Source organism: Ascaphus truei, chromosome 4 (genome assembly GCF_040206685.1).
Source record: "Ascaphus truei isolate aAscTru1 chromosome 4, aAscTru1.hap1, whole genome shotgun sequence".
Taxonomy (NCBI): domain Eukaryota; kingdom Metazoa; phylum Chordata; class Amphibia; order Anura; family Ascaphidae; genus Ascaphus; species Ascaphus truei.
The window spans coordinates 339274563-339291855 of record NC_134486.1 but is presented as its reverse complement, the minus strand read 5'-3'; the positions used below and the strand labels follow the sequence as shown (position 1 = coordinate 339291855).

The 17293-nt window shown below is 39.6% G+C and overlaps 1 protein-coding gene across 2 annotated transcripts in view; it reads right to left on the bottom strand.

Annotated features, from left to right (window-relative positions):
• Positions 1 to 9038: 9038 nt before the first annotated feature.
• Positions 9039 to 17293, bottom strand: part of LOC142493689 (uncharacterized) — a 139668-nt gene continuing 131413 nt past the window's right edge. For both annotated transcript variants that reach the window (XM_075598153.1, XM_075598155.1), the window contains 7 exons: positions 16602 to 16646; positions 15898 to 15930; positions 15675 to 15821; positions 15135 to 15311; positions 13435 to 13525; positions 11814 to 11891; positions 9039 to 9716 (listed from right to left, as the gene is read on the bottom strand). In XM_075598153.1, the coding sequence (XP_075454268.1) occupies positions 9532 to 9716; positions 11814 to 11891; positions 13435 to 13525; positions 15135 to 15311; positions 15675 to 15821; positions 15898 to 15930; positions 16602 to 16646 (756 nt within the window). In that variant the 3' untranslated portion in view covers positions 9039 to 9531. The remainder of the gene's footprint in view (positions 9717 to 11813; positions 11892 to 13434; positions 13526 to 15134; positions 15312 to 15674; positions 15822 to 15897; positions 15931 to 16601; positions 16647 to 17293) is intronic.

Below are 17293 nucleotides of genomic sequence, written 5' to 3'. Positions count from 1 at the left end.
GGGAGCAGTCATCCAACTTTAAGGGGTGGATGTTCCCTATGGTTAGTGCAGCAACTACAGCAACCGATCTCCAAGAAGAGAAAACAGACCATATTGTGTAGACAGCAAAAATATATTCTTATAGCATAATACAAATGGAGGCTTACACTTAGGATGATAAAAATCAGCGTGATCTGCAGCAGATGACGGGTACACAGTGGGTCGCGATCTCCCTGTGTACCGTGTTGGTCTCTGCTACTCCGGAACGCTTCCACATCACATTCTTTTGGAAGACGACGGTAACTCCTCCTGGCAGACTCAAAAATGTATTGATAGCCAAAACTGTGCATTAAGATGTCACCGATGAGCTTACACTTACCTCCACTGGTCTGTGAATTACGATGTCATTAATGAGCTCACCTGAGAGCAGCTTAGCCAGCAACCAGGAAACTTGAAGAATATATTATTTGTAATGGTAACTACTCCTCCTCTCTCCCACCCCTCTCTCACACTCTCTACATTTCCTCTCTCCCACATCTCTCTCTCTCTCTACTCTTCAACCCCACCCTCCACCTGAACATTCAGCAAATTACTAGCCATCCCATCTCCCCCATTCATGATGTCACTCAAACTAAACCCTCCACTCTGCATTATGGTGTCACCAATGAGCAAACTTAATATATTCTCTCTAGCTTAATTGGTTTTCAGGATTAATAGAGGTAACCAAGCTGATGCTGGCACCATGAATCCCATCGTCTGCTCCATGCTATTCAATGACTAATACCTCCTCCTGGCAGGCTCCTCCTGCATTAATAGTTAACCAACACACTGTGCATTATGATGTCACCAATGAGCTCACATGAGAGGAGCCCAGCCAGCAGACAGAAAACTTGAGGCATACAGTAGATTATTTTAATAGTTGTATCTACTCTTCCTAATTCCCACCTGTCCTTATATGCTCTTCCTCTCCCCTCACTCACCTCCTCCTCTCTCCCACCCCTCTATCCCCCAAACCTGAACATTCAGCAATAGTCAAGTCAACCCATCTCCCTCATTCATGACATCACTAAACGAAACCCTCCATCTCCTCTGCTCCATGCTACCCAATGACTAATACATCCTCCTAGCAGGCTCACTTTAATAGCTGTATTATTAGCAGTTATAGTTAGCCAGCAATGTGCATTATGATGTCACTGATGAGCTTATATGACATCTCCTTACCTCCATTGGTCTTCAGGGTGTTATGAGGTAACCAAGCTGATGGTGGTACAATGAAACACCACCTCCTCTGCTCCATGCTATCCAATGACTGATACCTCCTCCAGGTAGGCTCCAGAATTTATAGCTAATCAACACTCTGTGAATTATGATGTCACCAATGAACTCACATGAGTGGAGTCCAGCCAGCAGCCAGTAAACTCAAGGCATAGATTATTTTTAATATTAGTATGATAACATATTTGGATACTGGCATTTAAGCATTTTCATTGTTAATTTCATAACCTGAGACTGATGAAAACAACCACTTTGGTCCATCAGTGCACCGATAAATATGGTTCAGATATATACAATTAATATGTTATTCAAATAAAGCCAACATTTGTTATGGACTTAAATTTGCCAGAATTTGAATACCTATAATTTGGGGATTGTTTTGCAAATGGGTCATAAACTACAGTAGTTAATAGTAAATACAATACAGGGAATCACTATCAGTTCCCTAAGTATAACAGTGAAATCTTCCCGTTTGTATTCTATTAGAGGTGTTGGTTTAAAAAGCAATCTCCCTAAAATAGCTTTTTTTCTCCTATCTGGATTTTGAACGCCTTGGAGTTGAACCATGATATTTCTCCTTCAAGAATCTCTTGTTCTCAAAACAAGATTCCTATCATTGTCACTCAATAGAAAGATGCAATGTCAAACTGACCGCTGTAGAGAGGCAGATTTTGTTTTCTCTGTAAAATGTAGCGCTACTCATCTTGTTTGACACTGGGAAAAAATATGTTTTCCAGCAGCTAAATCAAAAGTGCTGCCGCATTGGCTACTTTCCCTGTTGCCAGGAATTGCTATGATTGGGGTCCCCTGGCCAGTCACTGTGATAGATCTACTAGAGCTGAATCAAGCTACATATATAACAATTCAGATAGGGGAGTCAAGGAGCTTGGTTTTTTGCTTAGCTGATTGAGCCATAATACTAGTTTTTCTTCTATCCCAAAAAAATAGTCCAATGGACCGGCACTCAAAGGTTAAATATAAAAAAAATAAACTCACATGCTCATTGCATTAATTTTCAAGTTGTTGGTTTAATGCAGAATATCTTGTGGTGCACATGCTGTGTATAGAAAACTGCTAGGTTTCTGGGCCCCTGGCTCCGTAATTTCTTTTCACGTTTATATTTAACCTTTGAGTCTATTGTATTATTTGTACTGTATTAAACTGTACATCTGCGGTCAAGTTATGGAACCTGGGCATTAGGAGACTATAACTTTTTACACTTTTGCAGAAGCAGGGGATCAGTGCATGTTTTAATATTATATTTTGTATTTATTTTTTTCATTTGTAACCCAAAAATTAAATGATTATGCCTTGTAAGTATACAGAACCAGACAAACAGCAGGCTATTCCTTATTCTGAACAGCATAAATTAAGTTAAAAGAGCCGTCTCTCTGGGGATATATGTGAATTCAATAACATAGTAACTACACAGTGCCCTTATTGTCGGTTCTCTAAGGGATTTTCGTTATCATTCTGATGCCATGTCCCGTTCATTACTCAAAGGATTAATAGGTTTCACAGTTGACAACCTTCAAAAAAAAAAAAAAACACGAAATAAGTATTCTTAAATCATTTTATAAACTGTTAACATTTCAATGGTAAAAATACAGTACGCATTGGAGTGTTTTTATAATCTTTATCTGTGTGGAGAAAAATACAAGCCGGTGCCTTAGGATGCGGTCCCAGTCACTGTCACAGCGCACGGCTTGGCGTGCGCTGTGCGTGTAAGCAGCGCCCCTCAATGGGGAAGGGCCCAGTACGCACCTTCCCGCTGAAGGTGCAGCCGCGCCGTGCTGCAGGGTTTTTTTCAACTCAATGAAATTGAGTTCAAACCCTGCGACGGAGGCGTGGCCACGCCCCCACCGGCGGTTCACCCAATGGGGGCGAACTAGCCGCGTGACGTAATGGCCACGCCCCTGCAAATCCCCGACCACGTCCCCTCCCATCGCAAGCTCCCTCTCTCCCTGTCAGACCATAGATCGCGGTTAGCGCTGTGCATGCGCCGCCCCCCCCCGCCGGGCGCGCGTGTCACAGACATTACTGGGACCGCACCCTTAGAAACAAAGTCCAAATGAATGTCCAAATAGACTGATGAATTAACAGCGTGGAATCCTTGTAGGGAGATGGATCTTATTAGACCAGCTTGGAAATTCAGCTTCAGACCAGCTTACTAGACCAGCTTGTAAATTCAGCTTCAGACCAGCTTACTAGACCAGCTTGTAAATTCAGCTTCAGACCAGCTTACTAGACCAACTTGGAAATTCAAACAAAAAAAACCAGATACAGTTTTCGATGTACCGTTCATTACTCAATATAACCAGATGGCTCCAGCAATAAGACAAACTATTCGTAAATTTTGGCCTATTTTGAGAAAAGATAAAGAACTTGCAGACATATTTCCCATCAATCCAAAAATCATATTCACTAAAGCGCCAAACATAGAACAAAAGCCCCGAGCTTCCCCCTGAAGCGACCTTTGAGCCATATTAATAACATCCACAAGGGATATTATATCTGTAACACCTGTACAGCTTGTAGATATAGTTCAAAAAATATTTCTTTTTCATCTACGGTTACATCGAAAACTTACAATATTAAACAAAATATAAATTGCAATAGTATTAATGTAATATACCTCCTTGAATGTCCGTGCGGTCTGCAGTATGTGGGTATGACAACAAGACCCATCAAGCGTCGACTATATGAACATATTTATAATATTCGGAAAGGTCTAATTACACATAGTGTGTCGCGTCATTTTCTTCAAGTGCACAACAAGGACCCTATGGGTCTTAAATGTATGGCCATCGAAGCCCTCACACCTTTTTGGCGGGGAGGAAATATTACAAGCTTTTTGGGGAGGCGAGAGTCTTTTTGGATTTATGAACTTTGCACTTTGGCCCCTTTGGGTCTCAATATTGAGTTTGATCTAAAATCTTTTTTAGTAGACAGATAAAGATATTTCTAGCCACAAATGTATAAATCCCTGATTGCAAATTATTTTCATCATATCATCATTGCATTTACAAGTACTATATGCGCAAATCAACCACTAGGGATCTAACTACTTATCTTGCATGTTGTTCATCTTGGACAAATCCTGACCATCTCTATCCAAGTCTTAGTGAATATTATTCACTTGGATCTAATATGCCCTTAATATGTTCCCTTATTTAATACACTTACTCACATAAATAGATATTAGATGTATTAGCACCTAACATTAATAGATTCTTTTATTTATATATTATTATATATACACTGTGCACATTTCACATATAGTTCACAAACACACAATATTTAATTATTTTATTTATTCATCTCTGTTGGCGCGTCACACATGCTATATCATTATATCATTATAAGATTCGGATCTTTTAGATATATGGTTTGTCATAATCAATGTATATGTTATCATTGTCAATCACCATTATTTATTTATGTAATTTTGTATGTTATTTGTCTTGTTTTTGTTTTTGTTCATCTGTATGTGCTGAGACATCAAACAGCGCTTTAAATCACTATTGCGCATGTCTGAACTAACCAACAGGTACACTGTACCTTTTATTGTGAAAATGTGAAAAAATAATAAAGTGCGCTACTACAATCAATAAAGGTGAGGTGATATAGTGATGTACAAAAAAGGGTGACCTTTAAACACGTAGAGTATATGGAGCGTCTGCAGCTGTGGCACCAGGGATGGCTCAAATACCCCCTAATAGCAAACAGAAATACAAAAAACACAGCGCACAACGCTCATAGTGCATTAAAAATTATATTAGTAACCACAAAATAAAGGTGAGTATTAAGCGTACATTTAGATAGAAAAAACAATCATTTCAGGGTTAATGTTACCCAAGCACCAACGGACGCCAAATGAGATGTCGTGGCTCTCTCCTTCTCAATCCCTCAGCCTCGGGGTAGGGCCTGGGTGGTCTTCCGATCGGTTAGCTGTTAGTACAGCCCTCAGCCTCAAGGTAGTACTTAGGAGGTCTACAGTTCAGCTGAACAGCAGTACAGCCAATTCGCCGTGCCAAGCAACAATGTCTCTCACTGTTCCAGTCTCTGTAACAGCGGAGCACACGCTGTGGGGCGTCTGGATTCGGCGCTTCCGGGTTCGTGACGTCACACGATCGCGACTGGGCGTCGCAAGTCAGCAAAAGCACCGGGCTGGTTCTCACGGGGTGGTTGGTAGTGAGGGTTCACAAGTAGTCTTTAGTAGACCCCTGTGGCCTCGAAACACGTTGGACTAAAGACTACTTGTGAACCCTCACTACCAACCACCCCGTGAGAACCAGCCCGGTGCTTTTGCTGACTTGCGACGCCCAGTCGCGATCTTGTGACGTCACGAACCCGGAAGCGCCGAATCCAGACGCCCCACAGCGTGTGCTCCGCTGTTACAGAGACTGGAACAGTGAGAGACATTGTTGCTTGGCACGGCGAATTGGCTGTACTGCTGTTCAGCTGAACTGGAGACCTCCTAAGTGCTACCTTGAGGCTGAGGGCTGTACTAACAGCTAACCGATCGGAAGACCACCCAGGCCCTACCCCGAGGCTGAGGGATTGAGGAGAGAGCCACGACATCTCATTTGGCGTCCGTTGGTGCTTGGGTAACATTAATCCTGAAATGATTGTTTTTTCTATCTAAATGTACGCTTAATACTCACCTTTATTTTGTGGTTACTAATATAATTTTTAATGCACTATGAGCGTTGTGCGCTGTGTTTTTTGTATTTCTGTTCACTGTACCTTTTAATCTGGACTATAAATGTATGAACTCACAGGGACTGGATCATTAACTTTTTACCCCTGAGGAAGGAAGTTCTACTTCCGAAACGCGTAGGGTGGGATCTGCTGGCCCTGCTGCTCACTTTTGTGACCGCAGCTGACGACGGAACTATACTGTTCACTCCCCCTGGTGATCAGAGCGCGGCGAATCTGCTACTACCATCTACATGCCTGGTCTGGTCCCGTTTGGCGAATCTGCGACTGCATTTCTTCCCATCCCCGAGCTGACTGCACACTGAGGTCTGTGTACACAAGACCTAGAGGGGAGACCAACCCGGAAGGGAAACCTGAAGGACGAGACACCGCCGCATGGGAGAGACGCCAAGAGCCGATCAGCCTGCACGAGAGGGGATACTCTCTAATTATCCACTGCGTAATACCACTTTACGTCTGGTAAGTGGTCACTTCAGCCATAGCAGCAGCTTTACCAGCGGACCCTATATTCTTATTTTATATGGTTATGTCCAATCATTGTTTCTAATATTAAATGTGTTTTTTACTTTACCTGTTGTTTTCTCTCAGCCCTTTGTCTAGTCCTGTTATGTGTTATTGGCTTTGATTACCATTTGCTATTATTATTGCTAGCAGTATTGTTTTAAGCATTGCATTGACTTAACAATTTTACGCTATATGACTTTATTTGTCTTTATTTATATATGATTCTACTTCGTTTGGAGCACATCCCTATACCTGATCCAGCTACTGGTCCTGGTTGTATATATACTTTTTTTTTTGGGGTTATGTGCGGGGCGCCAGAGATATAGTATCCACTTCCACATGTTGTTTCTCTGACCTGGGGGTCAGTGTTATATCACAGGCAGCCGCCAATCTCTACTAACTATTGTACACTGCATTTTAGACCAGAGTGTATACATATTTTGAATCTTAGCGCTACCTTTCTCTGTTTTACAGTACTGTACACATTACAATTAATGTCATTGCATATAATTGCACACAATCCCTAAAATTCAAACAAAGCAAACGCGATAAACACGTGTGCCTGGGGCGATTGGCCGCGTTCATGCCGCGTGGAGTACAGCAGCGCACACGAAAATGGTGCTGTGATGCCTTAAAATAACGGCCGCTGCCTCTGTAGTATGGCCGCTTTTCAAAGATACCGCACCCTGTGGACCAATAGGAAGCTGTGACATCATCCGGTTCGGCTTCCTATTGGCACATGGGACGCAGAGCATTAAAAAGCAGTGAGATACCGGTAACCACTCCGGAGGTAAGTATCTCTGGAAGCAGGGGGACCCAGAGCTGAAATTAATGGGGTTCAGTTCCTGATAGCTCCTGCCTCAATCCTATGTTTTAAAAATATACATGTTAAAAAAAACAACCACTTAGATTGCCTCTTTAAGTTAATAGAATGTAAGACAATTACTCCAGTACATTTAGATTTCTTTCTTTGACCCTCTGCGTGAGTTTGCCCTTTTAGGCTAGATACAGTATGTTATCCTATTATGTTTCATTTTCACCAAAGCCAATCTACAGGATCAACCAGTATGCATTGGGGTATCATCTATGACACATACTGGATTCCAATTTGGCAAATATACCTTAGATTTATTTCTGCATAATTAACACATTCTTAATGATTTATCTTGGTTTTAAATTGCAACATAATCAATCACTAGAAAATAGTTTTACCAAACCGGTACACACTCTTATTGTTTTTAGTGATATCTGTGCATATTATTGCTGCTGTATTTACTGTAATATCAATATTGAAGTCACAACGAGCTAATTGCTTTTTTCAAGGCGCAGAAAATATAGTAATTACAATGAATTTAAGCAAATTGGGCATTTTGTTCTGATTTAAGCAGCAGTGGGCAGTAAAAGAAGATCCATTAAATGATGCCTTAGTTACTATGATTTAATTTGTAATTATTGTGAATCTACAAATCTAAATTAAAAACCCCTGTCATGAGACACAGAAAGGTTACAGTAATTAGTGAATATGACATGTGCAAGCGGAATCGAGACATGTCTTGATGTTGGTGTAGCCCATAGACCCCCCCCCCGGTTGCAGATCGGACACCCTAAGATTTACTAAGGTCTGGCTACGTGTCTGAGAGTGGTGCATACCTGCTGGCAACAGGAGGGCCTGAGTCTCCCGCGATGGTGTGGGGGAGGACAGGACCAGGTTTCTGGGGTTCATGCCTTCATCCTTTCTCAGTGGTGCAATGCCTCCATCTCTGTGAAGCCCCAGGGATATGGGATGGAACCCTTACAGAGAACTCCCACACAGGGATGAGAGATTCTAGTCTCAGCCAGTCTTTGTAAAAACAGCAACAGCTCTCTTTATTATCACACAGCAGCAGAGTAGCAGCAAAAACAGCAACCCACTGTCAATCAGTTACAGGGTCTTCTCTCCCACCAGACTGCACACCCTCAGGATGGGCTCTGGATCTCTGTGTGTATCTGCCACCACCCCAAGCCGCGGGCGCTCAGGGTGGGGCTAGCTCTTCCCTCACCCGCTATGCAGGGTGAGAGGCATTGGTCCACCTATAGCTCTATCAGTTCTACTCAGGGCCTGCCTGATCTCCTCCAACTGTGCACTTCATGCACCTCTAACTAATCACACTAACAGCACACTCAAAAGGCACCTAAATAGGCGGTGCACTGCCCTTTATGATCCCAGCAGACCCCTCCCTTATGTCTCTTGCCTTAGACACAGAGTCAGGTGGTCTATCTCCACCACTCAGAGCAGCGCTTGAAGTGGGGGAAACCAATGATAACTACTGGCAGCCTGCCCTTACCAGGGCTTTAACCCAGTAGGAGGAAAGACATATAGCCCAATTTCTTACCAGGGCTACATTGGTATGGGTGACCGCATTAGTTAGATGTTACAACAAGAAAAAGATTGCTACTTGCTACAGCTGTACTGTATGTAGATAAGAGTGATTTGATTATCAGATGAAGCTTTCATTACACATGAATACAATGTATAGACAAGTGCTACTAAACAAAAGAATAGAAGAAGGCAGATATGATTCCTTCAAATCATATCTTTAATTGAAACCAATTAAGTAATACAATTAAGGGACTTACCATCAATTCAATGTTAGCAGTGAGTGTAACAGTGTAAACTATCTAAAGACTTGTCACAGTTCAAGGAATTTTACACAATATCATGTTAATATCTTTTTTTAATAAATAACTAAGAGTGATTCTATACTGTATGTATGTTATTGTAAGATTTTCTACATTTAATAGACATTCATTTCACAAAGTATATATAAACAGTAAAGAGATTACTGATAACAGACAACTTAATATTGCCTAGATTGATTTTATATACACAGCAGATAAAATGTAAAAAAAAAAAAAGTTTGTCCCCTTAAAACATCATGATGGAATCTGAACATTTGAATATCTACCCAAATATATGAAATTGTAAAAAAAAAAAAAAAAAAAAAAATCTCACATGCGAGTAAACTATTATCTTTACTATTTGCCAGGAAAAATATCAACCAATAAAATGCCCTATGGACTCCGTTCTGTTTGACTTCCCCTGGAACTTTGACCATTTTCACAGCCACTTGTAATACAAACTCCTGGTGGTCCTCTTAAACCTGAATAACCTCTCAGCCCAGGCTGTCCTCTGTGTCCCCGAGGACCCATTAGGCCAGGTACTCCATCAAATCCTAGTCCAGGAGTTCCTCTTTCACCTGAAGTTGGATTAAAAATATTAGAAAAAAACTTGAACATTAAAAATGTATTTTTATTTTTTTCATTGTAATCTCTTCATCACATAATCACTGTGAAATATGGCCACTCCTGTGTCTTGTGTAGAATCCAAATACCCTGCTACTTTAGAATCAAGGCAGCATTTGTTCTTGATTTAAAGGTGAAATCCCACATAGTTCCAGAAAACAAACACAAAACAGTCTAACTGGCTTCCCTAAACAAATCTAACAATGCTAATAGCAAAGGTTTATCTGCTTTCCTTTTGCCACACAGTTACAAGTTATATGACTTAGGGGCCTCTTAATAGGGAAGTGTTTGTCAATCAAGTGTTTTCTTTACCATGATCCCCACTCTGTCCTTGTTCAGAGAACCAATAAAGTTAAGGGGAGGTAAGGAGGGAACATTGACATTAAAAAAAATAAAAAAGAGTCTAGCCAGGTGAAAATCAAATCTAATACTTATAAGTGTCAGATTTGGGTAAACAATGAAAAACTGCCACTGACTTGAATGGATCTTTTCCCAAAAGCTTGCTGCAATATATCTTTTTTATGTTAGACATGGGAAAGCTGTATCAATTTTAACCTTGGCAAATCTGGAGGTTAATTTATTGAGGCAATTTCACAAGTGCTACTGTATGCACTAAATTAGTTACCACTATTGGATAATGGATCTTAATGGAAATCTAAGAATTAGTTCTGTAAAATGTTATTAATATTAGTTTAGAATAGTGTTTATGCAGTCCTCGTCTTTTTAGCATTATTGCATTCCTTGGCCTTTCTAGTGTTATGGTTTCTCACGATCCAGGGGGAGCATGGGGGGGAAAAAACACACAGAAAAGACGCTCTAAGTGTAGATGTACAATGAGTGTTAGGAATCAGCTACAAGCTTAGAGTGACAACCAGGAGGAAGCCGAATCACTGATAGGCAAAACGCGTAGAGTGGTACCGCCAAAATCGTGACGAGACTGTGGAGGAAGGCGTCCCTGCACCCTGCACCCTGCACCCTGCACCCTGCACCCTGCACCCTACATCCATTGCGGTAGATGAGTCGGAAGTGACGTCTTCACTCTGCGACCGGATACAGAGCAGCGTCTCCCGCAAGCGGTCGTGTGATCGTGTGATCCTGTTGGAGTCCCCGACGGAGGTGGTGTGGTGACAGGCGGCGTGAGATATCCTCCCGGTTGTCACTCTAAGCTTGTATAGCTTAAATGCTGTTTTATCATGGCTACACTGTAAGTGTGCATTTTTAAGGAATATAACTTGTATTTTACTATCTGATCTGTGCTATGTGCGTACTCTCTTTCTCTCGCTGAGGACACATTCCCCAAGTGACAGAGCCTGTCTGCACTCATTCTTTTCACAACCCGTATTGATCTACACTGCCTGAAACTCCTTTTTTCCTGGGCGTAGGATAGACATAGGAGCCAAGACTCACTAGGGATTATTCCTAACACTCATTGTACATCTACACTTAGAGCGTCTTTCTGTGTATTGTTTTTCCCCCATGCTCCCCCTGGATCGTGAGATTCTACAATTTGGGGAAGAGTTAAAACAACCCCACCAGAGGGTAGAAGCAGGGGGTTTACACATATCATTGGTTTGTTTGCACTTGCAAGTTTATGTTTTATGCACTTTATTATCACATCAAGTCACTTTATATTTGATTGAGTTAGCACTTAAAAGGCGCTAAACACCCTATATCACACACCATCCTTTGCGCACTTTCTAGTGTTATAACACAAATAAAAAAAGTTCAAAGTAAAATTAGAGAAGGTCTTTTAAGCTAATAATCCACTATCTTTCCATGTTTTGATGCATTTCATTCTAGCTTGGGGAGAATAAGACTGTAAACAATGATTAAATTGGTATATGTGAGTAATGCATCACCTCTCCTATTATAAGCTATTTCTTATATGAACCCTGCTCAGTGTTTGCTAGATTCACCAATATAGATATATAAACTTAATTGTTGTTAGAAACCCATTGTAAATTATTTCAACATCTTTCAGGCGCTATATCATGTTAAGGATTCGGATACAGCCCTCTAAGATTAAAGTACTTGGTGTTTGTATTTGTTACCTCTTGATCCTTGATCCCCTTCAAATCCCACAAGGCCATATCCTTTAGGACCCTTGTCTCCTTGATTTCCAGATTCACCTAAACAATACAAACAGAATACATCTTTAACAAGTGGTGAAACCCTAGTATGGCTGCTACTTTCTATTGGTTCCTGGTAGCCTTGCAGAACCAATAATTTAAATACCAAATACATATAATGTACTCCTAGTCTGTTCAAATACTTTCTTTGTATAAAATGATGTGGATTAAAAAAAATTTTTTTAATGTAATGTTACCCGTAAGTGGGCCAGACGAGCCCGAGCTAGTATGCAACTTTAAGTGGTGGTTCAGATTTTAAAGCAGACCGATACATACAGTAGCGCATTTATTGGAAACCAATCTGCTCTTATACACTGGTCTATTTGTTACAGTATCTTGACTAAACTGATAATCTAGCCATCCAGGTGACTTTAAGACCATCAGTTTGGAAGCATAGAATGACTTGAATTTAATTCCACGCACTACCAGCAATGAATTTGAATATTTAAATTGGGATATGAAAATTACAGTGGCAATTAAATATTGTACTAATTGTGCAACAATCCCGATTGCTCTTTTTTTAACAGGTATTTCTTTTTACCAGCATTGAAATTGGGGATCCTCCTGAGCTAAACTGTGTTTTTTTTAAACTGATATTTGCAGAGTTAGGTACTGGTGTCCATGCTCCCTCCAGGTGAAATAAAATGTCAGGCAGATCTCATACGTCCCGTGGGCCAATATGAAGCCACAACGACATCCATTGCTGCTTCGTATTGTATGCCCACATAAATCCCCTTTAAAACCAGGATGTAACACCGACACATTCACTGAGAAGTATCTTTCGTAGAAACAAAGGAGGGAGAGAGAGTAGGTTGTATGATACCTTTTATTGGACCCATAAATAGTTGCTATATTACAAACTCTGAACCTCTCAGGGTCCTTCAACAGGTAAGGATTGTATTGCTCTTCTCTCCAGTGGAGTAAGGTTGTTGTACTTGTGTTGTTTGGAGGATTTTGGTATTGGCTCTCTGACCAAAGGTTTGTATTTAGGAGGCCAATTTAGGGTTGAGTTCTGGGGGAAGTGTGAAGTCAGAGGATTTGGGTTAGCTGTGTGATGAGGTTTCACAATCTGTTGTATCTGTTGTATCTGTTGTATCTACTTTATCATGAAAATATTCTTTGAGTCTGAGTTGGTGGAAGAATTTTTCTAGTCCTCCACAGAACTGTATTTTGTCAAGTTGTTTGCTGGTGCACAATGCAAGTCCTTTGGACAGTACTGTTTTTTTCAGCAGGAGTAAGTGTGTGGCTAGATAGGCTGGGATATTATTTTGGCAATCGCTCAGTGTCTTAACAATGATGGTGTTTTATCTGCAGTTGTTGCATCCTCTGCTCTGTTGAAGTGTACTCCATTCTTTGTTTTAGTGTGATATCGTGGTTCACACAAAACCTGAGAAGTATCTTAGGAACAAGAGTATGCCTGGAGCTGAAAATAGCTAGCTCCAGTAACCCCCCAATCTCCTATTGCCAAGAAACAAAGGGCGTGAGGGAGGATAGGGGCAGTTATTGCCTTAAAAAATAAAATGTGCTATACAAAATAAAATACCTTTTTGTCCTTGTTTTCCTGAATCTCCTTGTTCACCATAAAATCCTTCTGGTCCAGTTTCCCCATCAAGGCCATTCAATCCAGCTTTACCCTGTTACAGTTGTTGTACAGATGTTTAATGTTCTGTATTACACTCTACTTATATTACTGATTGATTTTACAACAACATAAAACACAATGCTCCTGAGAGACAGAAGGTAAAGACTAAACATCACAAAATGCTAAAATAGCACTGGTGCTTTGGATAACCAGCTATACAATTAAAATCTGTGTAAATAACTGTACATCTGTAGTTAAACGCTTGAGGACCCTGGTTCAATTCCCAGTATCAGCTCCTTGTGACTTTGGGCAAATTACTTCTCCTTGTGCCTCAGGCACCAAAAACATAGATTATAAACTCCTCTGGGCTGTGACTAGAGATGGGCGAATCCACCGAAATCCGTGTCCCAGATTTTTTCACATTTTTCCCCGAAGTCCATTTCACAGTGTAAAATCCAAACGGATTTGGTCGGTTTTAATCCACGTGGATTCATCAAAAACCGCCATTGGATACAGCCCATGGATATCCTTAAGAATCTGCAGGATTGCTGAATCCGCAGATTGGATTGGATTAATGAGGCACACCTGCAGTCAGTTAACTGGTATTTTAAAGCAGCCCACATTCATAACCAGCACTGATGGGAAAAGACATAACTCTGCAGCTGATGCATCTATATTTTTCGTCTTTTGAACTGATGGCCTAATGTTAAATAGGCAAAATAATGTTTTGGGAAGGACAGATGCCTTACATAGGGTTGCTGAGAGAGTTAGGTATTTTTTCCCAATTTTCTAAATAAGAACACTTTTGAAAAGTGAACAAGCACTATACAGTAGATGTCGTGCAAACTTTTGGACACAATAAATGTGTTGCATAAACTGGGGGTTTCCCTTGGAGCGGATACGTGAGAGATTTGTAGTTTTGTGTGCCAATGTAGGACACACGAAAGCACAAACTAGGCTGCGGGGTCACCAATAGAAAGTCACAATGTCATCTCCATTTAAATTCAGGAATATCACTCAAGTTCTGTATGCCATATTTTAAAACAAATGGCATTATTTCAGATTTTGCCATGTTAATTTTATAACCGAAAATACTAGTGAAAATGTTTTTTTATTTCAAGCAGGGAGTGTAATGTCTGCATTCATTAATGTCAATAAAATATAATGAGCATAGGCATATTTTATTATTATTTAAACATAAGACACCAAGAATATATTCATAATATTTCTAATCCGTATTAAAAGATGCTCCATAGCTAACAAAAAGCAAAGGCAAAAGAGCACAGATGTGTTGTGTACCGAGCAGCCAGAAAATATCTGAATTTATTCCATTGTTATTAACTATTACTTTTGGCTCATCATAAAATAGTTTAATATAGGTAATTTTCACAAAATACAGTAATTTTGTATTCTTCAAAGTGTTTCTCATCAACCCAGAATATCCCTAATAGATTTTGCATTAAAAGTAATTACATAAAGCTGTTCCAAAAAACAATAGCTTATTTTTTGGCTCATAAATGAAATCTTCGCAGTAACTTATAAAACCAAATGTGCACTGTAAATTCTGCGAACAACAAAAGCTGATTCTGTACAAGATGTTAATTTCTATTTTGTAGATTGTTCCAACTGAGTAGCTGGTTTCCCATTGTTAGAATACTCACTGGTTCTCCAGGTGGTCCAGGCAAGCCAACAGGTCCTGGAGCTCCCATGGGAACTTCACCATATAGTGGGCAGGCACTAGCACATTGTCGACTTACAGAATGAGCATATGTTGACATTTGTTCAAGAACAACCCTTTGGCATATTTCTATTACACGTGAAGCTGGAAATGATGGTCCCTGTTGGCAGAAAAATAAAATCCCCAATCCAATCAATTTAGTAGCATGCGCTTGTATTAAAAAATACTTAATATTTTTTAAGTAGGGAAATTCAGCAATAATTGCACTAATATATGTAAGAAGAAGTTTTCGTTAAAAATATATATATTTACTGTATGGGTAAAAGCTCATAATGACTCCAAAAACAAATCAATTTTGTAGCAGAAAGTCTGCATTTGATAAGGCTTCTTTTTCAGCACAAGGGAATTAATACATGACAGTACAAATGTATGTAGTAAGAATGTTTTGTAGGAAATGAATATAGAGTTTAATGATAAGACCATAAATTACAGTAATAAATCTGTACAGTAACTGATTTCTTACCCTCAATCCCAAAGGTCCAATTTTTCCTTGAATCCCAGCATCACCAGGAACACCTTGGTCTCCTGGCTGACCACGATCTCCAGTCTCTCCTGGGGGCCCTCTTTTTCCCATGCCTCCCTCAGGGCCTGAAGGTCCTACGTCTCCAGCCTAGAAAATGCATATGTGTCAATTAAACTACTTATGACACAAACATTTAAACTTTGAAAATAACTATTATACGTACACTTCCTTTCGGTCCTTTCGAGCCTTTTTCCGCCTTAAAAATAAACAATATTTTATTCTTTAGTGACACAACAAGAAAGGAAGTAAGTTATGATATCATGACATGCTACATTGTACATAACATTCAGCAAATAAAAATATCACGTGAGCACATTCACATGTCCCAGGCAGCTCTGCAACATTGCTTTTCCCCATTACCTTGGAAGCATACATTGCTTCCACTGCAGCCAGGAATTCTGGGTAATGACGTGCAAATGAGCACAAATAATATTCATAAACTTATTTTGTTTAATGCAAAAAAAGGTGTGTTATGGACAATCTGTAAAGATTTTTTTATAATGTATCTATTAATACATTTTATTGAAACATCAAATACTTTATAATAAAAAAAGCATTCAAAGCTCACACCAGGCAAATGTTGCAGATTTTTTTTTTCAATCAGTAAATATCATATATTTGCCAGTTTTTCACATCACTACTATCAAATATTGAGTGGTGTTCCTCATCCCTCCCATTGTCTCATGGACTGTGAGCATTGATTTAGATTGAAAGCATGCATGCCCATAATGCAACAATAGAAGAGTTTATGATGCAAAGTAGGAAAATTAAAGGTTACCAACCTCACATAAACAGTATTACTTTCAATTACTCTTTCTTTTAATCTAGTTTTAGTTTAAATGTAAAAAAGAATAGATAGAATGATACCTTTTCACCTTCTTTACCCGTGATCCCTTGAACTCCAAAATTACCCTGTAATCAAGAAACATATTTAATATAGTAGTATTCATGTTAGTTTTTATTTGTATCAAACAATTCTCAACTCCTCACAATCTGCTTTGCCCCTCTATATACACTATTTCATCAGTATAGTGACAGAGAACAGTGATAAGTATGTCAGCCAAAGTATAATTGCTTGCAATATGAGTCATATTGTAGACAATTGGACAGAGTTCAACCCGTAATCCACACCATTTAGTGATGTGAATGCATCACTTCCTTGTTATACTGTAGATTTGTGCTCATCCATGTAAACATACCACCTGCTGGATGCTGTATCATAGTGAATGTATGGGAATCACATGAACTGAGCACAATGGATTTATTTTAAAAGTAAAGTGTTGATATCCTGGAAAAGTCAGAATATTATCATAACAATATTTCGGAAGAGGTAGAAAAATAGAGATATATGTTAAAATGTAAAGTATGCCCATAGTGACAAATTATATTAAACACTGTAGATCTTGTTTAGCATAATGAAGAACTCATACAATATTTCATACAAAAAAATAATCAGATCGTCCTGAGACATATTTCAGAGTACTGAGCTATTTGACATAGTAGTGAGAAACTATTCCCTTACACTAAAACATCTGACATAGTAGTGTAGCAGGCTCCTT